At 47.1% G+C, this 26,666-nt stretch overlaps 3 protein-coding genes across 7 annotated transcripts in view; 1 reads left to right on the top strand and 2 right to left on the bottom strand.

Moving 5' to 3' along the window:
• Positions 1 to 3,974, bottom strand: part of LOC130385828 (vacuole membrane protein 1-like) — a 61,643-nt gene extending 57,669 nt beyond the window's left edge. For both annotated transcript variants that reach the window (XM_056594544.1, XM_056594545.1), the window contains exons 1-3: positions 3,938 to 3,974; positions 3,279 to 3,450; positions 465 to 547 (exon numbers count right to left, since the gene is read on the bottom strand). In XM_056594544.1, coding sequence (XP_056450519.1) covers positions 465 to 537 — 73 coding nt within the window. In that variant the 5' untranslated portion in view covers positions 538 to 547; positions 3,279 to 3,450; positions 3,938 to 3,974. The remainder of the gene's footprint in view (positions 1 to 464; positions 548 to 3,278; positions 3,451 to 3,937) is intronic.
• A 905-nt stretch (positions 3,975 to 4,879) lies between these two features.
• ptrh2 (peptidyl-tRNA hydrolase 2) lies at positions 4,880 to 6,655 on the top strand. Of its 3 annotated transcripts, none has more exons than XM_056594547.1 (3): positions 4,880 to 4,977; positions 5,408 to 5,490; positions 5,732 to 6,655. In XM_056594547.1, exons 2-3 carry the CDS (start codon positions 5,465 to 5,467, stop codon positions 6,258 to 6,260), a joined length of 555 nt encoding a protein of 184 aa, XP_056450522.1. In that variant the 5' UTR covers positions 4,880 to 4,977; positions 5,408 to 5,464; the 3' UTR covers positions 6,261 to 6,655. The 3 variants fall into 3 exon arrangements, with proteins under 3 accessions (XP_056450522.1, XP_056450521.1, XP_056450523.1); XM_056594546.1 differs by having other exon boundaries at positions 4,882 to 4,977; positions 5,408 to 5,608; positions 5,732 to 6,645; XM_056594548.1 differs by lacking the exon at positions 5,408 to 5,490 and having other exon boundaries at positions 4,882 to 4,977; positions 5,732 to 6,652.
• Positions 6,656 to 6,758: 103 nt separating this feature from the next.
• The window catches only part of cltca (clathrin, heavy chain a (Hc)), a 33,334-nt gene continuing 13,426 nt past the window's right edge, over positions 6,759 to 26,666 (bottom strand). Inside the window, exons 7-31 of one of the 2 annotated variants that reach the window (XM_056594541.1) lie at positions 24,030 to 24,227; positions 23,376 to 23,576; positions 22,877 to 23,029; positions 22,390 to 22,512; positions 20,862 to 20,999; positions 20,411 to 20,575; positions 19,577 to 19,757; positions 18,535 to 18,698; positions 16,826 to 16,951; positions 16,531 to 16,673; positions 15,768 to 16,002; positions 15,521 to 15,643; positions 15,266 to 15,411; positions 14,722 to 14,905; positions 14,247 to 14,439; positions 13,983 to 14,140; positions 13,437 to 13,709; positions 12,473 to 12,790; positions 11,916 to 12,047; positions 11,690 to 11,800; positions 11,419 to 11,589; positions 10,779 to 11,000; positions 10,080 to 10,106; positions 8,891 to 8,966; positions 6,759 to 8,219 (exon numbers count right to left, since the gene is read on the bottom strand). In XM_056594541.1, the coding sequence (XP_056450516.1) occupies positions 8,086 to 8,219; positions 8,891 to 8,966; positions 10,080 to 10,106; positions 10,779 to 11,000; positions 11,419 to 11,589; positions 11,690 to 11,800; positions 11,916 to 12,047; positions 12,473 to 12,790; positions 13,437 to 13,709; positions 13,983 to 14,140; positions 14,247 to 14,439; positions 14,722 to 14,905; positions 15,266 to 15,411; positions 15,521 to 15,643; positions 15,768 to 16,002; positions 16,531 to 16,673; positions 16,826 to 16,951; positions 18,535 to 18,698; positions 19,577 to 19,757; positions 20,411 to 20,575; positions 20,862 to 20,999; positions 22,390 to 22,512; positions 22,877 to 23,029; positions 23,376 to 23,576; positions 24,030 to 24,227 (4,095 nt within the window). In that variant the 3' untranslated portion in view covers positions 6,759 to 8,085. The remainder of the gene's footprint in view (positions 8,220 to 8,890; positions 8,967 to 10,079; positions 10,107 to 10,778; positions 11,001 to 11,418; positions 11,590 to 11,689; positions 11,801 to 11,915; positions 12,048 to 12,472; positions 12,791 to 13,436; positions 13,710 to 13,982; positions 14,141 to 14,246; positions 14,440 to 14,721; positions 14,906 to 15,265; positions 15,412 to 15,520; positions 15,644 to 15,767; positions 16,003 to 16,530; positions 16,674 to 16,825; positions 16,952 to 18,534; positions 18,699 to 19,576; positions 19,758 to 20,410; positions 20,576 to 20,861; positions 21,000 to 22,389; positions 22,513 to 22,876; positions 23,030 to 23,375; positions 23,577 to 24,029; positions 24,228 to 26,666) is intronic. The other variant, XM_056594542.1, reaches the window with a different exon arrangement.

Here is a 26,666-nt window from a genome sequence, read left to right as displayed (position 1 = left end):
GTTATTTTTGCATGAGGGGCCCAATTTTTGTCCCTCATGAAACAATTACGGTAAATTAAATTAAATTATAAATTCTTAGGAATGAATAAAGCCTGCAGAACTTCTGTTTTGAACACATTTTTTCACTCCAATTTATTTTAGTGCGTCTGGGACATATTTTTACGTACCACAAAAGTTGTGTAAGTGTATTGGTGGGTGTGTGCGTGTGCGTGTGGCGTGAGTCCCACTGGCCAGATGTCATGCGTGTATATGTGTCACAATACATGTAAACGACAAGTATGATAAGCAGTACAATTTTGCAATTGCTTACTTTCCTATCATAATATGGTTCAGGGAACTCCTTCATTCTTCTATGTTGAATTATATTTCATAGAAGAACATTTCTTACAACTCATTTCTAAAAATTGAAAAACAATTCCATTATGAATGCAGTTCGTTTTAGACGGGTGGGTTGGTGGCTTTACCTTCAGCGGGTCCGCTGTGCAGATCCTTGGCTGCTGTGCGCCTTTGGAGAGGGTCCACTCCATCATCGGCCATCGTGCATTCACTGGGCAGAAGAGAGGCGACACTTCAACACCCTGTGACGCACACGCACCCTCTTTGATCTGCCTCAGAACACCCACAAGCTGACACACACACACACACACACACACACACACACAAGTCCTTATAGTACCTGAGTGCACATTAACACACACACACACACACACACACAAAGACAAACTCCCAGGGTCATTGGGCCGTTCGGCCAGCTCTTTCAGTATGGTCCAAATTTATTTATTTTTTACAAAATAACTAACTTTCACTTTGGAAGCGTCATCAGCTCAGTTTGTCGTGACTGCAGGCCGAGCCTGTCTGTAAAGTGGTGGTAGCGTGGCGATCATAGGAGCTTTGGTTATTTTGGATTTGCTCCATAAATGTGTTGAGTGCCATGAGTGTTTGTCTAGACCTGTACGTAGGCCTATTGTTTGAATATATATGATATTAGAAAGAAGCATTATTAGTAAAGGTCCCATGACATGCCACCAGGTGTGAGTGTGATCAGCCGTTACAAGCCGTTTTGAAAATCTGCCCCTTTTTAGGCTAATCACACCCACAACAGGTGGCATGTCATGGGACCTTTAAATATGTTGATTTTTACAATTGAGATTGGCTACAGTTTCTATATTTGGCAAGACACAAACCTCAAACTTCTTCTGAATGTGTGTGCGCGTGTGTGTGCGCGTGCACGCAGGATTCTTTTTGATGACGTCATACACAGTCCCCCCACTAAAAAGCTCCCCACCACACCACTGCATTAGAGTACCTGTGCAAACACAAACACACAGCCAAACACACGCACACTCTGGGCCCTAGAATACTTTAGTACACAAGCACACACACACACACACACACACACACACACACACACACACACACACACACACACACACACACACACACACACACACACACACACACACACACACACACACACACACACACACAAATCCCATCATCCATTCCTCGTCACCACGCCAGACGGACTCATACGCGCTGCAGACTGACTGGCGGTGTGCTGTGTTATGCAGATTACTGGTAACTCAATCACAGTTGTGTGTGACACCAGCCCACCAGCACCCACAGACGTAGCCTTCCAACAACCAACAGACAAACTTCTACAGAGTAGAAGTTTGATATTATTGGCCCGTGCATGTGCACGGGCCAATAATATCATCTAATAATGAAGAGGACTTAGACGGGCTCTAGACACATCTTAAATAGATCAGGAACAGATTGTAGATCTATGGACGATGAATGAAAGCCAATAGGATGAGGGCTGGGGAAGGGGGGAGGATGTCGGGTTCAGGGAAGGGGTAAGGTTTTAGTGAGATGATCATACTAGTGTAGAGGAACGGGTGTGTGTGAGTGGGAAATGGGGTGAGTCACACACACACACACACACACACACACACACACACACACACACACACACACACACACACACACACACACACACACACACACACACACACACACACACAAGGTCCTACATAAATATATGGGTTGTTCAACAGTATATATTTTGGTCCCTTGGGAATCTGGTGAGTGAAGTGAGATGGAGGGTCTCTGAAACATATAGGTATGTAACTCACCATCTGGCCAAATTGTCAGCCCCCCACCTCTCTCTCTCTCTCTCGCTCTCTCTCTCTCTCTCTCTCTCTCTCCCTCTCCCTCTCCCTCTCCCTCTCCCTCTTCCTCTCTCTCTCTCTCTCTCTCTCTATCATGTGGCCCAGTGCTGCCCTAGAGAAGGGCCCCTGGCTCTAGTTTCAATACATCCAGTCAGTGTGGGCTGTCAGCTGACTGACAATGTACAGCTCTGACTTACCAGGGGGCCCCAAGATGGCTCCTTGGGGCCTTCCACTGGAATGTATCGGGCATGGTCACAGACCAGAAACGGCCAACTAGTGCACTTTACCGTAGTATAGCTTGTTTACCAATCGGCCGCTAGGTTTTATGCGAGGGAATGGAATGGAGTTCAATATTAAAAAAACAAAAAAAATACTTTCTTACTATTGTTGAACAGTTCAATGTTGATTACTTTCCCCCCGGGGTTATTGGGGACATGCGCAGCCACGCACGCCTGCACACGCAGACGCATGGACCCACAAACTCGCGCGCAGGCATATCCACACACACAAACACACACAAGAAGTTTCTAAATGAACCGTTCCCAAAAATACGAATTACGTAACAACCTTATGAATTAATGTTTTTTCCTGCAGCGAGGCATCGTTTCACACAGAGAAATGTCAATTATATTGCAAAAGTTTATTTTGGACAAATAAAACCACATTTTCACATTAGCCCAGAGGTCTGAAAGGAGAATTATTTTTTCCCTCGTTAATTTAGAACAATTCCCAGTCCCACAAGTACGTCAAGGAATAACTGCTTATTTAGCCTAATTCATTGAGAAAATGCCTGCCAAACAGGCAACAATATGAAATACAGCCACTTGAAAAACAATCCTGTCTATTAAATCACATTGAGTATCATGTACTAAAACCAGCGCTAGTACATACTTCAACTGCGCACTCGCTTTGAGCGGAACTCTGGTGGATTGCGCAATTCACATCCTCCACAAAAACAGGCGTGCGTCAAACCTGTTGAGGAACAGACTGACGAACTGCGTCAATGCCGCAGGATAAACTAAAGTAAAGCAACTCCGCAAGTTCACCTCGTCTTAACATCACACAATTGATTATTTGTGTCTTTAGAAATGCTTTCTAGCTACTCACCGCTCAGAAGGGTGTCCAGTAGGCGAGCTGGGAGATCTCAATCAGAATGTCTTCCAGTGCTGTCCCAGCGGCAGAGTGCGGCCAGATGAAGTGTGCCATCCTTCACCACCACATCACCACTTCCCCCCTTGCAGGGAGTGGAGGTGGGTAGGGGTAGGGGTGGGGGGTAAGCCTGAGAGAGAGAGAGAGAGAGAGAGAGAGAGAGAGAGAGAGAGAGAGAGAGAGAGAGAGAGAGAGAGAGAGAGAGAGAGAGAGAGAGAGAGAGAGAGAGAGAGAGAGAGAGAGAGAGAGAGAGAGAGAGAGAGAGAGAGAGAGAGAGAGAGAGAGTTCATCCTTTGCCTGATCGAACCTCCAGAGAAGCACTCTAATTAAAGGTCTATAAATATAAGTGGATCACTTTCGTGGACCATACTTCAAACGCTCGGCAAAACCCGGTGGGCTTTAGACGGAAAGGGGAAACGCTGTCCTCTCGGGAGACTACGAATTGCTTTAAGTTTGTTCCAAAAATATTGACAGAAACAGAACAGTCCGTCCAAAAATCCTCTTTTCAGGTCAATGACAAGCGTGGAAGCAGAATGGGGTCGACTCCACGTTGAGGTTCAGGCAAGGTCGAGATAAAAGCATCGGAAGGGTTATTGAATACTGTGATATACAATTACCATTCTTGGTGAAAAAGCAGCCTTCATCAGATCTCTGTCTTCGGATTTACTGTGTGGCTCTCAAAACAAGGTCCTATGGCCACGCCCACCACAATGTTTACATCCAGCATCCCACACCCCTTCTTAGTCAAAGCTGAGCGGGAGCACAGGGTAATTTTTTGAGGCCCTGTAGTATTGAGTGTGGCATCTTCAATGTACCCCACTCATGTACTTGTGAATCTATTTATTGAAGGTTTAATAAAAAAAAAATCATCACTTTTTTAAGGTAATAAACAGTCTTGAGAAACATGGTTTAGGCTAGTTCATGTAGAAAGCCTCCTAACCTGCATGCATATGCAGCATGTCAGCGTGTTAAAACGTTACATCCAGCATTTTTCTCGCAAATGTAACTAACTCATGCGATCCAAAGACTATTTGAAATTATTAATGCGACTAAATGTAAATGACACTGCCATTACAAACCATCAATCTATCCTTTCGTTGGCACAACTAAAGAAAAGCCTTATAATGGATGTCATAACGCTGCATTCGTCAAGTAATGTACGTTCAGAAAGATATACGAATTGTAGACCATTTAAGAGCATCTGTTACATTAAACATTACTTTCCTATCGGACAGTAAAAATGAAGAAAACAGACGCACTTAACTACCTGAAACACGGGTACGGATTTCATGGAAACATTTGTCTGTGGTCCTTCATCTTTCGGACTGCTAGTACGGGGCTGAGTGAATCAACGCTGCCCCACACTGGTATAGGAATCCGATATAGATCTATAGATATAAATACATATCTCGTATATATCCATACATATATATGCACATAATTGTTGTTTTTGTGACTTATGTGTAGGCTGTGCTGCTTGACCACTAACACAGCAAGCGAAACTATAAGTTTTGTGCAGTGGTTTGTCATAAGAATTGTATCACTTGCCAAACACGTGTGTGTTGAACGTTTGCGTGTGTATGACGTCATCAGGACACGACTGAAGTCAGACACAAGAGGAAGCGAATCCTCCTCTGCGCGCCGGACTAACTCGTGGGTATGTATATAAATATAATACACATTCATTCAAACCCGCCGATGTAAGACATTTATCTGGAAACATCATTTCGCATTATAGCAGAGGGGAAGGATGTGGCGAATTGATCATCTGAGAAGTGATGTTTTAAATAATGTTATGGTGAAGATGACTTTCAATATACTAGTTCGCTAACCTTATCCCACTCAACTATTTTCATTGCTTTCCCAAATGAATGGCACACACTATGAAAAGTATATACTAGTATATAAATAATATAGGTTGGGTTGGCAGAATACTGTTAATTTTTTAATTTTTCTTTAGTGCAATCACAGCACCACCTTATCAGACTGTTCATTCATGCTGTTAATTTGACAAAGCAGGCCAAGACAAATAACAGTCTTCAACCATCTTGAACGTCTTATGACGCTCTGAACGTCTTATTTCACAGGATAATTGTCAATGACAGCAGGCAGAGTAAAAGTCACTATCAAGGTGTCCTGTCCTGATGACCTGGACACCGGAACAGCCATGGTATTCGGTGTTTGAAAGTAGTTACGTTAGCTCATTGTTTTAAAGCGCCCAGCATTGATATGTCCAACGTAACTACATCAAATGCACAACACGATGTTCCTGGAAAAACCTGCAAACGGTACTGCACAATATGCATTAACACATACAGTAAATGTTAATGTGATCAATGTCTATTAGGAACGCCCTTTTCCCTTCAACCACAATCACTGACCATCCCATGTTAAATCCTGTCACTCTGCAGGCACACCAAGATGATGGACTCGTTGTATAACCCTTTGGCTCTGGGCATCATGGCCGGCTTGGGCTGCGGTCTCTGCCTCGGCTGGCACCTCAGGGCCCGCTTCGGCCAGTCCTCCAAGAACCTTGTGGCGGCCGTGGCGAACTGCGCGAGCGAGTCCAGCGTGATGGGCGAGGGAGGGGAGTTCAAGATGATCCTGGTGGTGCGCAACGACCTGAAGATGGGCAAGGGGAAGGTGGCAGCCCAGTGCTCGCACGCCGCCGTGTCAGCCTACAAGCAGACTCTCCGGAGGAACCCGGAGCTCCTCAAGCAGTGGGAGTACTGCGGCCAGCCCAAGGTGGTGGTGAAGGCCCCGGACGAGGACACCTTGATGGACCTGCTCAGGCACGCCAAGGAGGTCGGCCTGCCTGTGAGCATCATCCAGGACGCGGGAAGGACTCAGATTGCTCCGGGGTCACGCACCGTTTTGGGGGTCGGACCGGGGCCGGCGGATCTGGTGGATAAGGTCACCGGGCACCTGAAGCTTCTCTAGGATGCATCGAGATCACGTCTGACTGAAATGTTTTCGATTTGTACTGCGATGTAATGACTTGAATGTGGCCAATTTCATACATGTTTCAGTAAAGATCGGAAGTGAAAAAGTTGTCAGTTTATACATTTATGTTGCAAATATATTGACATGCATCTGAAGGATGAAGGTGTCTACCAAATAATAAAAGGTCTACCCATCTTCAGGTCGTTGCGGAGCCGATGCCAAATTGTATGAATTTAGTTACCCATCGTAAAACCAAATCGTCTGGCACAGTACACCTTCAACACCAATGTGCCTGGTATTACCATATCCTTGATATAACCACTACATTAGATTAACAATGTACTTTTATTCAGGAATTAAAATAGCACTTCCGGACTGGCTACAGCGGGGACCAACATGCCCTGATGTAAATGAAGGGATTTTGTGTCCTTACAATAATCAACAAATTTATTCACTGCCATTTTTCTAAATTGTACAAATCATACAAGACCAGTATTTTCTTGACAAACAAGCTTTTATTTTTTTAAGTGGATAAGAAAACTGCCGTTTCATTCATTATCTTTATTTTGCACAATCAACTATCTTTAAGTGCACACTTCAATCTAAAGTAATTTAAGAATATAAGGTCAAAGGGGGAGGTTAATGATCAGTTGTCTGCAGAATGCGTAAAGCCTTTGATAGAAACTCTAAATCACCCCAGTCTTATGATATTATCTCTTAATTAGATCTAAGTGGGAACAGTGGACAGATTAACCTGGTAGGGACCACACTGGGGGTCATAATTCTCTTCTGTACACTCAGGAACAGTGACCTAAAACACCACAATATCCAGCATACAAACCGCAGCACAGAAAGAATAACAAGCAGGAGAGGACAGGGGTTAGTCAAATACACACAGGTGGTGGGGAGGAGGCCAAACACGAGTCATCCTCAGAAACCCCTCCTCCAATGGAATGGTCCCACATTAAGAGCACATATTTAAAGCACAAGGGAATAGGGCATTAGTCGGCATACAGTACTACTACAGTAACTCACAGGAGATCCTGCAGGGCCTTGATGGGAAGTATGCCGCCCTAAACAATAAGAGCGTTGTGGGGGGGGGGGGAATTAAGTACGCATGTTAAAATAATCTCTTGGAGGTGGGAGGGGTATTTATTTTGAAAAATGACCCGCCCTCTCCCACAACGGTTACTGGCATGACGTAGTGTTTGTGGTTTTGTGGCCTGGGGAAGCGGCAGTTTCATGTTCAAATATAGAGGAACATAGTAGCATTTGTATTTTTTTTATCTTTTGTTTTTCCTTTCTTCTGAATATACAATAATTAAATGCATTTTTTTTTTAAAGACGGACAGAACAAGCTTCTCACACATCAAAATGAAGAGATTCTACATTAATTTCTTCTCGGTACAGAGTGCAAATCAGATGCTTCACAACAGACCTTTTATGTAGCCGAGAAGAGGACTTGCTCTTCCAACAGTTTCCCCCACCCACATTGTACATAAACCCGTTTCCCATTCAAATAAAATAGACCCCAAATTTATTTTTCGTTTTTGTTACCATAATATGTGAAAAATTAAATCGGAATGTGAAAAAAATAATCCATGTGATTCAAGCCATTTTTTTCTTAACAGGAATAAAATGGAGTCCTTCATGACAGTTATAGAGGAGGAAGAAGTAAAAAAAAAAAAAAAAAAAAAAAAAACTAAAATATAATAACTGCTTGTTTGCCGTCAGTCCCGTTGCAGGACAAACGAACAATATTGGGCTGGTAAAAGGACTGTGGGGACAAGTGGGCCGGGGCTTCCGGCCCGGACAGGGGTCTTTACATGCCGTAGCCGAAGCCCGGCTGGGCAGGTGGCGGTGCGTAGCCGGCCGGTGCCTGGTAACCGTAGCCGTAGGCGGGCTGGGCCGCGACCGGTACGGTGGGGCCCGCCGTCAGCATCAGCTGGGGAGTGCCTGGAGCGCAGAGAGTCACACAACGCATCCATGATTCAACGTCCTTTTATCACACAACACACATCCTCTGATTCAACGTCCTTTTAACAACACACATCCCCTGATTTAACGTCCTTTTAACAACGCACATCCCCTGATTTAATGTCCTTTTATCACACAACACATCCCCTGATTTAACGTCCTTTTAACAACACACATCCTCTGATTTAACGTCCTTTTATCACACAACACGCATCCTCTGATTCAACGTCCTTTTAACAACGCACATCCCCTGATTTAATGTCCTTTTAACAACGCACATCCCCTGATTTAATGTCCTTTTAACAACACACATCCTCTGATTTAACGTCCTTTTATCACACAACACACATCCTCTGATTCAACGTCCTTTTAACAACGCACATCCCCTGATTTAATGTCCTTTTAACACAACGTACATCCAGTGATGATCCTGCCAAAGCACTATACTGAAGATTAAAATAAAAACAGTCCTAAAGGTCCAAATTGAGATACGCTTGAGAGTATAAGATTAAGGGTGAAAAAACAAATAAAAAAAAACCTAAACCCTATCCCCAATGTATTTTAACATTTGGATGCATTGCAAACAAGCTATTCTTAGATTTTCGGTGGAAATAGCAACAAGCCCTAGAGGTGAAACCTGGTTTATTTACCATAGACGATAGGCTGCGTCTCCGTTGCCTGTTCCTCCTCTTTCCTCATGGACTCTGAGGTTTCCAACTTATCCACCTGCAAGAAACGCAGGAAAAACATTTATACAAAGTTTCAAATCTGTAAATCTGGGAGAATATTTAGGGGGACCGAGGCAGCAACAATTCAACAAAGCCCAAACAACTCTAAAACCATCAAGTAAACTGTTTAGTCTATGTATTTTAATGCCTATTATGCAGACGAGTCTACTGGGCGTTATATTGTACCTTTTAGTGGGGTCAGGCAATGCAGAGAAACTATTAATAGCAAAAACAGCAACATGAGAAATTATGAGTTTCCAATTTAGCATAAGCCTATAAACAGTGCATACACATTTTCGAATAACTACGATCCAGATGTTAGTGCAAAATATGCCCCTGCTTTTCGTAGGATTTCAAGATTATTATTATTTTTTTAACATCAACCACAAAACCCTGCAACATTTCTAGTCCTCATTCCCTTCCACAACATACACAAGCTGTTCCAACATGCTGGTTGTGTGACACGGCTCCCCGTGTTGTGCGCAACACAATGCTGGTGCACGCTTGTGGGTGTGCTGTGCATGTGCGCACGTGCAGTCCGAGGTTGTCATGGCAGCAGCTGCTTTGAAGTGAAGCGCCTCCATTAAAGTGCAAGGCGGCAACAAACAACTTGTGTGCGTGCCACTGGGTGGTGCTGCGCACTAAGCGGCCGTTACTCAACCACACATGCTTCTCCTCATCCTCTCAACTGTCAATCAAAGACTGTGTCTTCTGATCCCGGGTCACTGGGCCAGAGGGGGGAAGACGTCAGAGGGGGTTTGTCAGCGTTTCATGAGCGCTAGGTGATATGGTTTAACCCCTTTCTTGATGCATTCAAATCTATAAAAGCTTGTTTTGCAGTAGGGGGGAGACAAGGGCATGCCCTCTTTCATAGTCTCCCTGGATGTCACTTTCTTGTCAAACAGGGATGTCACTAATGTCTTGATTCCATTTGGGTATAACAGATTCTACCACTCTGAAGGTCTGAACGTAAACGTGAGTGTGCACCGTGCGTGACAGCGCTAAACCCATGCACACTTAACAGGCTGAAGTCGGCCAGGCTAAAAAAAAAAAAAAAACACACCCACAATCCAAGTCCACAAAATGACAAATAAACATAACCAATCTCAACCTTTGCCTTTTCCTCAATTGCATCAACCTGGAAGAGAAGAGGCGGCAGCTTAGAAAACACTACGTCGTCAACCATTGACAGCCAGACACGAGACGCGATTTGAGGAACCTGGCGACCCGCTGGCTTCCGCACGGAGCAGGGGACACGTTGTTGTGCTGCACGGGGAACTTTTCCCTCTGCTGACTCGGCGGCTGCACCGGCCTTTTGAGTAGTCTTGAATCTTGAGTACTACTACTAAGCCGCAGACAGATAATTCTCCCGTCAGGGAGGGCTGCCAAGATACGGTTCTGCTCTGCTTATTTATTAAAAGGCACCAATTCTTTAGATTTCAGTTTGTTCCCTTCACAGCTTGGCACGTTTTAACCCAAAAAACAATAGGTTAACCATTCTTAAATAAGTTGTATCACCCATCTGCCCCCCTGGCCGTTCTAGAAAGGAGATGCCCCCATTTCTTCTACAGGGTTTTCCCCCTTTCCCACTGGGGCTTCGGAGAGAGTTTCCTTGCACCCAAAAGAACGAGCAGATACTTTGAGTGTTGGGCAATAGGATTACAAGGTTGGTACAAAATCTACTCTGTGCACGGCCCTGCCGTGAAGCCCTTACACAGGCTGTAGCTCGACGGAGAAGACGCTCAGATCTTTACGAGTCGGTTCTGGGTCAGGATGGCGGTGGGGGGGTGCGGGGGCAGCGTGGACCCACCTTGCTGAGGTACTCCCTCATGACCTGGATGAAGTAGGGCATGGAGAAGTCCATGATGTTGTGGCGCCAGGCCGTCTCCAGCACCACGTCGGGCCGCAGCAGGTCGTAGCAGGTGAAGAGGCAGGCGGCAAAGCACTCCTTCTTGTCCTCCTGCAGGAACCAGGCCAGCAGCTCCTCCGCCAGCTCCGTGTCCTTGGACTCCGATGCGTACAGCATGGCGTCCTGGGTTAGCCGGGAGACAACGGGGATGAGGGTGCGTGGTGAGCTGGGTGGTCGTGTACAGCGGAGGATCATTGGGCTTGTATTGGAGTATGAAAATAACAGAATCCACAGGAATGCCTACATCATTCATATCCATGTAAATGAATGTGTTTCGAGGAGTTAGGGAAGTTTTAGTTTGTCTGAGGTTGAATTGAAAATATTCCCTGTTTACTATTGTGCAACATTTGACATACTTTATAAAATTGCCATTTTTATAAAGAGACCTATCTCTATATTCACATAATATGTATGCAACACTTGAATACATATAATCGCTGTAGTACTGCCGTGACGTCCGTATCAGAACACACACACACAGCACCCAGGTCCTCGTACACATCCCTAACGGAGCCCCAGCACGGCGGGACGGGCGGGGCACCTTGTAGAGCTTGTCCTTCTTGCAGAGCTCCACGCTCTGCTTCCAGCGGTTGTTGCCCTTGAAGAGGTAGGCGGCGATTCTCCTGAACTCGATCAGCTCGTGCTTCTCCAGCCGCTGGGCCAGCGAGATGTTGTCAAAGTTGTCGTAGGCGTCTATCGATGTCCTCACGGCCTGGGAGCGAAGAGGAGGACGTTAACATGGACACGAGGTGGAGAAAAGACGGAACGTGAGCGGAAGAAGGGTCGGATGGGGAAAAGGTTGAGGCGCTCACCTGATAGTCCTCTTCTGTGATGAAGAGGTTGTTAAGTGCTTCGTTGACCGACTTGTTGTTGTGGTTCTGTACGGAACGCAGGTAGGCCTTGACAAGGGGCAGCTGCTTCACCTGTAAGAATAAAAACAGTTAACACCAACAGTCATCTTGATTCTTGATTGCAGATCAAAAAACACATTGACAGGCAATAGGTGGGTTGATTTCAAAATTGAGTGTTGAGGTGTACCTTGGAGAAGTAGTTGACGGCACGAGAGTGGTCCAGTCTTGGTGAGAGCACGATGAGCAGGTCGTTCAGTAACAAGGGCTTGAACTCCAGGTAGAACTGGGTGGCTTTGTAGTACAGCTCCACGTTAGCCACCTGGATACACGAGGGACAACAAGTCACTACTGGTCAACACTGTTGCTCTATGCAAATGAACTAGCCTCACAGACCGATCTGACCTATTTGCAGAAATAACCAATACCTGTTTGCGATTATAGTTGAATGAAATTGAAAACACAGCAGTCTATGCACATGTCACAGACACTTCCATGATTTCAATATCTTGGATTTTTAAACACACATCCACTGATTCAACATCGTTTTAACACAACATGCATCCATTGATTCAACAGGATTCAATTTAAACCATAATAGAGTGGCGATCCTAGAGAGGTTTGAGAGTATAAGATTAAGGGTTAGGGTAAGGGTTAAAATAATAAAATAAACTAGATCATATCGTAAAGCATTACTCTCCCGGGTCCGTAAAGCATTACTCTCCCGGGTCCTACGCAAGGCTGTACCTTGGTGATGATGTCCTTGAACTGGCCCTCTTTCCAGGCGTCCGTGGGGTGGTTCATCATGGTGATGATGGCGTTGTCGAACTCCTCGTATTTGTCGTACAGGAAGACCAGCTCGGCCCACAGGTGCGCCTGCTCGGCCGCCCGCAGAACCTTGGGGATGTTGACGCGGGACCAGAAGAGCTCCAGGTGCTCCCTCATCTTCTGGGGCTTGAACTTGGAGTAGAGGATGGCCAGCTCGGTGAACATGCCCATGTGGGCACGCTCAAGGCCCAGAGCCGCCTCCAGCATGGTGATCAGCTCCTCGAAGTAGCCGCGGTCCTGGAGGTGGGGGAGAGAAGGGTGGGAAATTGTCGATTGTTAATTACTTTTTATTATACAACGTACAAAAGCACTTGGACTTGAGCTATACATGCATCACTCCGATGTTCAGGTCTCTCTAAACAACGTTGATTACATTTACGAGCGCTTATGCCCCCAAAGCGACCGTCAACAGACGCTTATTTCACTGGTTAACCAATAAATGGAACCGTAGAGATTAATGTACACCATACAAAGTAAATGGCCTGTTGTAACGAGTAGACCTGCAGAAAGTCGCACGCTAGTGTGCAAGGAAATGTTTGTGGTGCTCTGCAACACTGATAACATAAACAGACAAATGATAATCGGATGTTGCTTATTACTATAAAAAAAAAAAAAGGGAGGTTCTGCTGTTCTACTAAATATCAGCACAGCTGTGATTATCTTCTCCGATTACCTTCTTAAACCAAACCACAGCTCTCCCCTCCTTTGTGAAATTGCTTTATTATTAGAATCTCTAATTTTATTCCAGTTTCATCAGCATCTCCACACTTAATTGTGTGTTGTGGTCGATTACGAGTTGTAGTGAACACTGTGTGGATCTGTAGTCCACGGTTTAGATCTGTAGTCCACACTGTATCCGCCGTACGCACGCACGCCCTCTCACCTGGTAGTAGTTGATGAGCTCCTCCAGCTCGTCGGCGTGCACCACGATGTGGAGGCCGCACATCTGGGCCAGCCGGAACTCCTCGCCGTCCACGCAGGCGAAGCACACCTCCTTCCAGGTGCGGGTGCTGTTGGCCTTGCGGGCCCCGTCCACGGCGGCCTGGTACTCGCCCAGGTGCACCAGCGTGGAGGCCAGCCGGCCGAAGTTGGACACGTTGTTGTAGAGCAGCTTGGCCGCGTCGTACATCTTCTCGTCGTAGCAGCGGTCGCCCACCTGGTTTACGTTTGGAAAGAGGAACGATTATAGTCTACTTCTTATCCAGAGATGGGGACAGAATTCAGGTGTTGTCGTTGGGAAGGGTTTGGGCATGTTGCTCAAGGATTGCCCACGTTTAGGCCGTGGTCATAGTGGGAATAGATTCCAGGACCTCTTCGGCTGGGAGTCAAGCTATCACACTATCCTGTCCCATGGGTGTGGTCAGCAGGCGGCCAAGGTAAGACAACTCGAGAGGAATCCAGTGTAAATGTGGAGGTGCGTTCTGGAGACCTGCTGGATGTGGGCGTTGTTCGGTCCGTTGATGAACTCCTCCAGCTCGGCCAGGCGGTTGGTCTTGGCCAGGGCGAAGATGAGCTCCGTCTCCACGTACGACTCGCGGGCCTTCTTGCGCGCCATCTGGAGGAACTTCACCAGGTCCTCCCAGTTACCTAGAACACCCAGGGCCACAGTATTAGGGAATGCTGTATGGTCTATTGACTATCTGTCCATCGTCTCTCATGTTATAACTTCAGGCGTCGTCCGGGGGTCCCCCACCGCTCTGATCCGCGGCCTGGACCACCTCCATGTAGGCGGAGGGGTCGTCAGCCTTGATGTAGGAGTCAATGGCCTCTTTGACCAGCTCCTTCTGCAGCTGGGCCTTGGCCAGCTGGCTCCACACCGCCGGTTCATTGCAGCGCTCCGCAAACTCGTAGGCCCGGTCCAGGTTCCCAATATGCTCGATGAGCACCTGCAGAAAACCCAGGTCATAATATAAGTACAACCTGCCTTCAGAGTCAAATGCAATAATCATGAATAAAATATATTAAAGATAATTCCAAATAAACCTTATACACAAGTGCAAGCCATTCTGCACGTATTTTATAGTGACTTCTAGAATATAATGAAATAATCAAGATCAGATAATTCCAAGAAATTTACAAAATGCATACATTCAAGTCCATCACTATAAAAAATAAAAGACAAAAACATAAAAGACACAGGACAAGGGAAGGAAGAGCGATTGGCTGACCTGCACAGCGGAGGTGTTGACGTCAAACTTCTTGAAGATGGCGAAGGCCTCCTCAAAGAGCTCATTGCTGATGGCGATGTTGGCGATGTCGGGCGCGTCGTAGTTGTCAAGCCGGTTGATGTACTCCATCACGCGGGTGCGGTCCGCCTTGATGGCCGTCAGGATCAGGAGGTTCTGGAGGTTTCTGGAACGAGCAAGAAGAAATACAGAGAGCCTTTCAGGACATTGCTCGCGAGGTCTCCAGCAGCACGCTGCACGTGCGAGGACTCAATTAAAGCTCTTCACTCACTATCCTCACCCGCTGCATTGACGACATAGTTGTACCTTAAATAGTACTCAGCAATGTGTATCGTCTTATCCCAGCCAGCTTTGTTGTATACGGGGAATGGGTTAACCTAGCAATTGTGCTTGGCACTTGTTCATCTGAACATCTTTACTATACAGACAGCGATATATTGTCCATTTTCTTTCTTCTGACAAAATGTACTTATTGTAAGTCGCATTGGATAAAAGTGTCTGAAGAAGCTGAATGCCCTGAATGTACCTGTGCTCGCTGAAGACCGAGTTGTCCAGCACGATCTTCTCCAGCAGCTCGATCAGCTCGTTGGGTAGGTCGGCCGTCATGAAGGCCTTGACCGTCACCGACACCTCCTCCGGGTCCTGGGTCTCGGAGAGGGCCGTCTGCACCACCTGGTGGGAGAGACGCACGGCGCACGGTCAATAACATGCGGTCAAACGCCGCGGTCAAACGCCACGGTCGCACACTAAGGGTGTGACTGTATCCCCCTGGTCCTCTCACCTGGTCGATGAGAGGCCTCCTGAAGGGGTTGGTCTCCAGCAGCACGCTGGCCCACAGCTCGGGGTCCTTGCGGCGGACCAGGTAGCGGGACAGGCTCTTGAACAGCGAGTTTTCATTGCAGACCTGGAAAGCACGACAACAACGATTTTAGACCTCACTTGTTTTGCTACATTACAGAGAGCCACGGGCGTAACGAATGATCAATCCAATAAGTGTAAAGAGAGAACGGATGGGGAGCCAGACTCACATTGATGAGCTCCTGGTCACACTGGCCCCTCTCGTAGGCCACACAGGCCAGGTGGGGGTCCCTCTTCTCGCAGTACTTGCCCACCACCCGGCTGTCGTAGTAAGGGTTCTCCCGCAGGAAGCGCTCAGGGTTGTTGTTGCTGTCGATGTAGATCTTGGCCAGGGCGTTGTGGGTGGCCGGCTCCTCGCAGCCCTCATGGATGCGGGCCTCCAGCCAGGGCAGAAGCAGCTTCAGTCTGCAGGGGGAGGGAGAGGCGAGATGGGCTGGATTGAGACGGAGGGCTGACGGGACTGGGTCGATTGATTGTATCGATCCGACACCTCAGACCTGGTCCGGAGCGGTTCCGCGAGTGGGAGATCCAGGACAGATGGGAACGCTTTATGTGGTCTAGTAAACTGTAATGGGTCTAATTTTAGCGGAAGGTGAAATTCCTGGGAAATTACAGTGGCGTCCAATGTGGAAAATTCAACTACTCCAAATAAACTAAACATTTACTTAAACCCAAGATTTGACACATCTGCTTTCTTTTAAACATGTTCTGAAAAGTCAAACGATTATGAAACAGCAGCCGGAGCAAGAAATGACACTTTTAGGCCCAATCCCATTTCTACCCCTTACCCCTTCCAATTACCCCTTCAAAACAAGGGGGAGGGGTAAGGGGAAGGGGTAAGTGGTAGAAATGGGATTGGGCCTTAATGCAGAACAGAAAAAAAAAAAAAAAAAAGGCAGTCCATCCTCCTATGAGCGCAGAGACACCGGTTACCTGTTCCTCTTCTCCACCTCGGCCACCAGCTCGTCGGTGGAGAACTGGCCGCGGACCACCAGGATCAGGCTCTTGATGACGTCCTCTGAGCAGTCCACGTCCAGGAGCCCCCCGATGACCACGGGAAGGCGGCTGGGGTTGACCTGGAACAGAGCCAGGCAGAGGGAGTCAGGGATCAGCATCAGTAACACGACCGCCATCGTTTGTACAGAAACTCTGCCTGGACTTGGACCAACATGTCGCGCGTACGGTTTATAATAAGCTAAATACTGGTCGACGACGGTTTGGGACTTACTTTCTGCACGTAGATCTCGATGTACTTCTGCAGGTTGTTCCGGTAGAGGTAGAGCACCAGGTCGTGGACGAAGTCGAAGCGGTCGCACACAATGATGAGTGGCAGCTGGTCTGTGAGCTTGGCCTCCTGTCAGAAAACCAACAACAAAGACAACGTCAGCTCGGCGTCATCACAAGCCCGGTACTAACACACAGCAAAATAATATCACTACGTTTCAGTCATTTGACATTTTATGCCAACAGAAGAGTAATGGGTTTTCTTATTTCCGAAAGGCTCGATAAAATGGCCCAAAGCAACAAATATTTGTTGGCATGCAAGACAATAATAAAGAGGTTAAAATGTATCGCTGATTCCGCTGGCCAATGCGAAAAAGGTTTGGCCGCATTGGAAGCCTAAAGAACAGAAAGTGTATCTGCCGTTTCCTAGACAGAGATTTTCCAGTCTGACTGTAAAAGACAGTCGCAGTTTCTTTCAAGATTAGAAAAAAAGTAATTACGCCTACTCCTTCAATGACAGTAGCAGTTGGTATATTTCAGTCATTTAACCAAATTGTCTTTCCACTCGGGTCTGAATCTAAATTTAGCTGCAGCTAAATCATGAAAATGAAATCGAGATACCATCATTTTTCACATAAATTGGTGCGAATCCGAAACATAATATCAAAATTCTTAACAATTACGACAAACAAGTTATTATAGAGACATTTAAAATGCAAGTCACCCCCACAATGAAGGGAGGCTAATCCTGCTCACAGATGTAAAGCCGACTCCCCACCCCAGTGCTACCCGGCACCAGACTACACTGTTCCACAAGCAGCGCCAACAAGTGTCACGCTGAGACCCACAGGGTTCAATGACTCCCGCTGAATTGGACTCCCGTTAGACACACCGTTGGACGACGACTAACTAGACCACGGCAAGAGCTCAAGTAACTGATTACACACCTAGGATGTTGCATCCCACAAAGTGCCTGTAGCTAAAGAACTGGCATGTCCCTTCTGAGGACTTTACCAGTTCAACAGGGAACTCGGCTACAGGTGGGGAGGAAGGGGAAGTGGTAATTGTTTGAGTGATTTACTAGCAGGGACTACACACACAAACACACTCGCACCCCCTGGTGGGCGTATGGCTTATGGTGTATGTCTCCATACACCGCCATACATGGCTTAGTCCAAATCCTGAGGCTTGAGAACAATGTAGGGATGAAATAAAAGGAACACAGAGAGGGAGATGGGGGCTTTTGACTGTGTGCATGGAGAGGAGGTGGTGGATCCATTTACCTTGTACATGTCCTGCCAATGCCAAAGACAAACAGGAAAAGCATAAAAGATAATATGTGTGGTCAGGATTGGCGAATTTAACCAAATTCAACTTAACAAGTTGGAAAAGCGGAAGTGATGGTGGAATCAGTCATATTTGTGAAAGGGTCATTTGAAACTCCCTTTGTTTGAATTTGATTTTGTTATTCAAAGTGACCATAGGCAAATGTGATACACTAGTTACAGAACTCTAAATTGTTGGACCAAACAAGAGGTTTGACATTGCAGGATTACCTTTATTTGCCTACCAGGTAGTCAAATAAACACTGCAAGAAAGGAATTGAGAAAAAATAATGCTTTGGTAAACAATGTCATGCAGCCTAATCACAGGAAACTGTTATTGCACTGTTTCGATCTGGGCATCCAAAGATCGGTCTCTAGCGGAGCATACCTTGAGGAAGTTCTTGACGCGCTCTGGGTCGTAGCAGTTGCTCTCCCGACAGATCCTCTCCACCTCTTTGATCTGGCCCGTCTTGCAGGCCGCCTGGATGTACTTGAAGTGCACTTCTGGGTCCTGACTGAAGTTGACAATGGAGCCCAGGAAGTAGAAGAGACCTGGGTTGTGCAGGCAGAGAGGGATGGTTACCACACGAGGTACAACCAGCTGATCAACCTACGGGATTAAAGCTCTGAGGTGGCTGGATTGATATGCAGGTACTCCTATAATACAGTGGTTCACTGCCCTTCTAATATTAATTGCTCTTCACCTGTATTCAGTTTGAGCCCAAGAAATGTCAGTCACCATGCCCTCTTCTGTCTGACTGAAGTAGCCTTTATTCAGCCATACAAGGCGAATCACGTGTGGTGCAGCACAGGACCTTTAGATGGTGTTCTACTACTGACCGGCTGGATGGATTTACATAAACACCCCCATTGCATGAGTCAAAAGGGGGAAAACCCTTTGACCGTTACAGATAATTTCACTTCCTCAAAGGCTAGTAAAGCCTGTTTGAAGAAGGCGGTACGAAGTACTGAAGCTGCAATAGGGATCTGTGATTCGTTTAATACCAGACTACATATGTGGCCTTAAATTCCTCTTTCGCCTTTCCTGGCAGGCGTTCATTGTTGTAAAACAATGAAACTTTAGGAGACTATAATAACTATGAAAGCACGCGCTTATCAAAACACAAAATGCATCCACTCCAAAAGCGCCGTGATTTATTAGTCGACTATGAGGGGACAACCATAATAATAATAAAAGATTTTAAAGTGCCCATCAAGGTACCCAAGGACACCATTCATAAGAAAAATCATATCAAGATGGCCGCAATTTCCCTTCATATACAGCGCTTCCTCCATGAACCCGTTCACAAAGATGACCTCATTATATCTTATCACATGCAGTAAACCGGGTCGACAAGTAGGTTAAAAGAGGTTGCTTAAGAGCAGGGAGACAAAACGTCGAGGCAGCAGCAGTGGGTTCTGGGCCACACCTTCGAAGCTCTTGAAGGACTCAAAGAGCTCGGTGAGGGACTGCGTGGAGAGCTGCTCGTGGTACTTGGAGGCCACCTGGACGCAGATCTGCAGGTTCTGCCGGATGTTGGCCGACAGCATGGCCCGCAGGCACTCCAGGGAGTCCTCCACCGACAGGGAGCCGAAGAAGTTCACCAGCCACTGGAGGGGGACGGAGAGAGGACGGGTTAGTCACATGAAGACCAATGCTGCTGGTCAGAGTGGGGGGAGATCGAGAAAGGGGACATATGATACCACCAGGTGTGAGTGTGATTAGCCCTTTTGAAAATCTGCTTGTGGGCATGTCTACCTAGATGTGTGCTGGATAGATCAGTCTACCAGCCTACCAAGTGGACTGAAGCAACAATGCTCATCTATCCAGCACACATCTCACGCCCACTAATGATGTCGGAAGACGCAGACGCAGAGTTTGTTTTGTGGTCCTTGTTTTTTGTTGTACTATAAAATCATGTTGAGTAAAACAGACTGGCTAGAGTCAGGATGAATTTAAAAACAGACCAATTACAGTCCCCCATCTTCAATCCCTCAACATCTACTTCCAGTTTGAGCATGGAATCTAGGTTGCAATGACAAAGAAGCCCCATAGGGAAGCAGTGAGCTGTTCTTCTCCCGCCGTGGAGATCACCAGGCAACGCAAGCAAAGCCTGCCTCGGACAGCACTGACTACAGTGAACACCCTTCCGTTCCGTCCACATCTTTCCGCCTGGAGAGCAACGTTGGCAGCGGGAGCAGGGATGGGAAAGGTCTTAATTACAGAGGAGAGCCGGAGCAGATTCCCTGCGGTGGAGGCTCACCTCGGGGTTGAGGAGGTGCGTGTGCACCACTGCCCGCTTGATGTCGTACAGGTCTGTGTAGTGCTCCAGCGCCCTCTGCAGGAGGCCAGCCTTCTCGCACAGCTGGGCGATGTGGGCGCGGTCGTAGTTGGTGAACATCTGGTTGCCAAGGATGGCGTCAGCGACCTGGAAGACGTTGGTAAAGGAATGGGGGAACAAAAATGAACCATGGGTGAGCACCGTGAGGTGGCGCAATAGAGTGAGTTCTCAGCATATTCGGTTTAGTATTTTATGACAGTATGTGTGCTGCACAGTGGATGTGTGTACTTGTGGTTGGCCTCATTTGAACCTATACAACTTAATCCAGTCGTTCAGAATTGTATTAGTTTTGTTCTATACGTTTGTCTTGTTTCAAAGCAGTGGGGAGCACTTTGTGAAAGACACGGGTAGGGGAGTTGCCACGAGGACTTACCTGTGGTGCGTGCATGAGGTTCATCTCCAGCAGGCGAGTCTGCAGGGGTCCCTCTGAGGGTCTGTTGTTCTTCAGGGCATCAAGGAGGAAGGACGTGCACTGCTGGATCAGGTTGTACTCCATGAACACGTCCACGATCTGAAAGGGACAGACGAGCACAGCGAGTTGAATGCCAGAACAGCCAAAGTAATTTACCAGTGATGGAACAGATCCTACCATTAGGGATGCACCGAATGTAAAGTAATTGACCAGTGATGGAACAGATCCTACCATTAGGGATGCACCGAATGTGAAATTCGGGGCCGATACCAATACCGATGTTTAAAATAACAATCAGGCCGATAGCCGATGCCGATGTTTTTTTGTTGTTATTTATTCCCCCTTTTGTGCCAGGGAAACAAAACCTAACCCCCCACGCACACGCGCATGCAGACACGCACCTCGTATACACGCACGCACAATGAAACAGGTAGAGGCTTTTATGATTTGTAGGAAGTCAATCTGTTTATTTCCACAACATTCAACATCAAAATTATTTCAACGTGGGCTTAGGCAGATATACATACGCCGAAAGTGGAGTGATACGCCAGAAAAAAAAAAAAATCCCCTTCCCTTGACAGCAGTCATTATATGCTTAGCAACGCTGAAGTATCACAAGATTTTCACCACCGGAAGTTGTGAAGGCCCATGCAAGAGAAAAGAGCGCTCAACAGCATTGAGAGGAGTTGTGTAATGAATTACAATAGTCACATACATTATTCGATTTTTCGACTATTCGACGATCGTTGTCCATCCCTTCTATACAACTGCCTACTCTATGAGAAGAGTTCAGTACTTGCATAGCCCAACAAAACCACAAACTGCATATCGCTGATCTTTCTCGGAGAGAGTGAAATACTCCCACACGACCTACATTTTCTTTCACTTTTATTTGTAAACAAACCCCACGTGCGAGCAGCACCCGCCCGTTTACGTCATCATGTCAGAGCCTTGTCGTACCAGTGGCTGTTATGGGTGGTATTATAAGTAGCCCACCACCTGTTGCATCTTCTCCGAAACTGCAAGTCAGAGCGCAAATAACCAACACAACATTTAGCCAGCGCATAATTGATATGACACAACAGTTAAAAAACGGCCACTGCCATCGGTGAATGTCATCTCATTTCCCGATAGGCCGATGGCAGACAACAACGCAAATATCGGCCGTTACCGATGTTCGTCCGATACATTGGTGCATCCCTACCTACCATAACTGATAACTTTCAACCTTTAACTTTTGATCAAGTTAATTGCACTATTGTGAATATAAGGTGTTTAAGGGTTTGCAAGATTAGAACAGCACTAGAACAGTGGGAAACATTTTTCTACGATATTGCAACACTGTATAGTAACACTCTAAAGTGTTTTTTTCTCAAGACCAGCTTGAGAAACAAAAAGAAATTGGTAAGAAATAAGGTAGGAGTACTGTCTGTACAAGTCTGCTGGTTTGTGCAACCTTCAACTACAGCCAGAGGGCACAGGTCGTTACCTGGGTGATGTCTGCCAGAGGCTCCTCGTCCTGCACCAGCATCTGTGCAAACTGCAGGCCCTGCTCCGGGTTGATCCTCATCACGTTCCTCAGCAGGAAGATCCAGTCTGGGGTGTAGCCCACCTGGAACCACAGGGCACCGCTCATTAAACTGGCCTCTTCACACACTGTTGCAACCTTGTTTGTATACCAACACGTCTGCGTTATGTTTATGAGGTTTAGGTCCATGAGGATAATAATAACAGCATAAATAATAACTAAGAACCGTATTAAAGCTTGCAACTTGACATTCCCATGATAAAACAAAACATAGGATTTAAGACTACAGCAGAATGATCCCATTTCCACAATACACAAGTTCTACAAGCACAGGTGGCTTAAGCACTAAGCTACCAGTTATTTGTCAACCGCTATGTTGCACAGGAAATCCTCAGAGCAAACGGGAACTGCTTAAAGTAAACACGCAGTAGCGGGGCTGCACAACTACCTTCTTGGCATACAGGACGATCTTGGGGAACTGCCCGGTCTCAGCGAAGCACTGGATGACCTTGTTGGGCACGTTGGCTCTCAGGTACACACTGAGAGCCAGGGTGGGGTCCACTGCCTTCACCAGGTCCCCCAGCTCCTCCGAGCACTCCAGCTGCACGACACAGGAAGCACAACACTGTCAACTACTGGCGTGTAAGGAATGGTGCGTCTCTCTCTCTCACACACACACACACACACACACACACACACACACACACACACACACACACACACACACACACACACACACACACACACACACACACACACACACACACACACACACACACACACACACACACACACACACCTTAAAGCCTTGCATAACAGTCTGACATCATCGAAGATAACGGCAGAGTTGTGTAAACACACTAGTGGCTGGGAAAGAACCAAACCATCCCCCCGCTATTCCTGCGAGAGGGGAGGGAGAGGAGGGGGGGGGGGCATCGGTGCCATACCTTGTCTTCCTTGAGCCACTTTTCCAGCAGCTGTTTGCGTCCCTGCTGCAGCACCGGCCTGCACAGCTCCAGGGACTCAAACTTGTTGAGCTGGCCCTGATCCAGCAGGATGCCAAAGTACTGGAGCAGGGGAGAGGTCTGTCCCTGCTGCGCGGGGACGCTCTGGAAGCGCCGGATGGTGTCCGGGGTACGCAGGATGCCCTGCAGGGGGAGGGAGAGCCGCAGAGGAGAGGGGCGGGAAGGAGGAGTCAACGGAAGGAAGCGGGCTAGGAGCGTGCTTCCCTGTAGTCTGACATTTGAATGCATTGAGGAAGTGACGATTGTGTCGAAGATTAAAGAAGAGATCAAGCTAAATGCAAAACACTGGCAAACAAAAGGATGGAACAGCGTATTGGTATAGACTATTGCTGAATCAACAATGATGAACATAATCCTTTGAATTCACAGCACCCAGAATTCACAGATCACATCCTACAGAATACCAACAAGACCTTTAACCCCTACACCTACAATTTAAAAATAAAAAAGGACCGGCTCATTCCACAACAGTCAAGCAACACTTCCTCCTTCCTCTCCTATGGAGCTGAAAGGCCGAGCCACCTGGAGGCCAGGCTCCAGGCTGGTTGTGGCGGCGGCGGTGGTGGTGGTGGTTACCTTTGGTGCGTTGGCCGCCACCTTGGCAGCCTCCGAGTAGTTCCCGGCGGCAAACAGGTTGTTGAACTTGCGAGCGAAGAGCTCCTCTGCGCCCGCCAGGTTGTTGCGCACGGCGATGCGCAGCGCCAGGTCGGGGTTCTGCAGCACGTTGGTGATGTAGGGGATGATGTTCTCCTCCTCCACGCACACCGACAGCACCTGGGACACACACACACTCACTTTAATATGTGTGGAATAGGACATATCTCCCAACACCCATGCGTAAAAAAACCCATGGGTGTGCTTAATTCAATTAATTGACGTATAAAATAATTAATTGAATGAATGATTAATTATTATTAAATGAATGCCTGACTTAGAGGCTAATGGGACATATCTGATGCAGAGTTAATTGTAAAATGTTCAAGTGGAAGTGTCAGTCATTTACAATGTTCAACAGAACAAGCTAAAGGAGCATAAGGTTAGTTTCAATAGAGACATCCCAAGCCTGACAGAAACTGTAGGCAGCTTTCCTGTCATCCAATATTGATCCCTACTGTGTTGGGGGTGAGCTGCTCTGCCGGTGTCCCTCTGTGAAGCGGTTGTAAGAGGTCTGATAGTGAGGTCAAGTTACAATCACATACAGGCAAATAGTTCCATGACGTAAGGAAATCGCTGTGTCACCACGGGCAGTAGTGTTGGCCTTTCCTCATACAGATAAATGAAACGTCTCAATCTGTTCATCTGTTCACAATCAACCCCCTTTAATCTCAGCGGGATGAGCGGCCAATCAGAGGAAGCAAGACAACATCTGTGACAATAATGCAATGGATTAATATCCCCAAGACACCTACCAAGCTTCTTTGGCTACAGGACAAGAAAGCCTTTGAGAAATAAGCTTAAAAGATTTGGCCGGTTTTCCAAGACCCTAGATCAATAGGTTCAGGACAGAAATCAGTCGGTGCACACACATTCCGAAAATGGGCAGTCTTCCATTGACATCCATTATATTCAAAAACGAGTGTTAAGCAGCTCCCATAGCTGAATCTTAGTATTGTACAAGTTATAACATATGAACGGCCCTGGCTAAGGAGTCTTCTCCAATATGAAGAAATCCAAAAGCCTTGATTCTGTCTCAACACCCCACTGTGCATGGTCACACACTGAGCAAAGAAGGAGGCTGATTCTAGGCAGTAAAGAAAATTCTGAATTCTGGGTGCAGAGCCACATTTCAATAATTTCCCGGGGGCAAGTGTAAGAAGTAGGGGGGACTTATTGGAACGTAGCCCAAGCATTCACTTCTGAATAAACATGAAGTGCTGTCCCGGTTGCATGCATGTACCTAGAAGCCTCTCAGTCTGTAAATGGAGTGTTAGTACAGAATCGAAACATGTGGATTTGTTTGTTATCGGCCACTATGGTAGCTAACGACATGCCCCACAAGCAGATTTTCAAAAGGGCTAATCCCACGACAGGGCAGTTCTATGGGACGGCTAAATACAAAATGCCAATCTAATCTGGATCCAGGGCTGTCGAGATGCTACTATTCAGTCAGTCTATCGCTTCAGTGTTGTGAAGCCCGATGGGATTAGGGCGGGCTGGGGAGAACAAGTCGAATGAGATGCTGAGATGGGGAGGAAATTGAGAGGGTGGAGCTCAGCGCTTCAAACAAGAGAAGCAGGTCAGTGGTCCTGGATGGTTAAATACGGGTGAGTTCACGTCATTCTTCCTGCCACTAAAGCAAGGTCAACTCCCCTTTGTACTGAGAGGGGGTAACGGAGATGCAGGGTAAGGGGGGAAGGGCGGGGGAGGAGAGGGAATGAGGGTATTGTGTGGTGGGTAGATTTGGGGTTGGGGCGAGGCCCTTTCTTTAAGGACAGTTGAAAATGAGGCAACGGGAGAGACAGAGTCAGAGGGTAGAGGAAACATTTTGGGGGGGAAGCCAAGTTAACCATCGGCATCGAAAGACCCAACGACTCAATTCTGCCCCATCTTCACCCCTTTCCGTCGTTCCATATAGTCCTATAAAACGGTCATGGTTTACCATTATTGACCAAAAGACCCAATTTAATGGGGGCGGGTGGCAGCCCGGTGGTTAGGCTGCTCTCCTGACGAGAGGATATGGAGACCCCGATGACAGACGAGCTGCAGTATCGAATGGTGCACTGGCCCAGAAACGGCAAGCACACACACGCACACACACGTAAAACCTGACATACACGCATGCACACAAACACGCCCTGCCGAACACACGCACTGTGTCAACAAGACCGCTGGTGACAGGTAGGGCCTGGCGGTTGGTAATGAGGGAAATTAAGGACACCAGCCATCGTCTCCAAATTAAATATCACATGCTGCTGGAGCGTTACCTCTCCATCCATGGCACTCTCCAAGATGTAGTGCTATTCTGTTTCGATGGAGCTGCTCTGCAATGCTCATCATCACTGGAATTAGAGTGTCACGATCACCAGAACCAGCCATAGAGTGCAACCACCCACCTGGAGGGGCTCCAACTCATAATGAGAAACCCAAAGCAGAATACTGGGTCTATCAAGGCTGGGTCTCCAGCAAGACGCCATTCAACATGTCTATGCATTTCACTAAACCAGAGCCAGAAGGGACAAAGAAAAGCAGCCGAGGAGACCGTCCATTGTGAAG

Source organism: Gadus chalcogrammus, chromosome 7 (genome assembly GCF_026213295.1).
Source record: "Gadus chalcogrammus isolate NIFS_2021 chromosome 7, NIFS_Gcha_1.0, whole genome shotgun sequence".
Taxonomy (NCBI): Eukaryota; Metazoa; Chordata; class Actinopteri; order Gadiformes; family Gadidae; genus Gadus; species Gadus chalcogrammus.
This window is presented reverse-complemented; position numbering and strand designations above follow the sequence as displayed.

Bases quoted from the DNA above. Each gene is read 5' to 3' on its own strand.
- ptrh2 (XM_056594546.1), top strand. From the start codon at position 5,550: ATGTCCAACGTAACTACATCAAATGCACAACACGATGTTCCTGGAAAA. The intron at 5,609-5,731 runs GTACTGCACAAT...GTCACTCTGCAG, and splicing joins CCTGGAAAAACCTGCAAACG to GCACACCAAGATGATGGACT.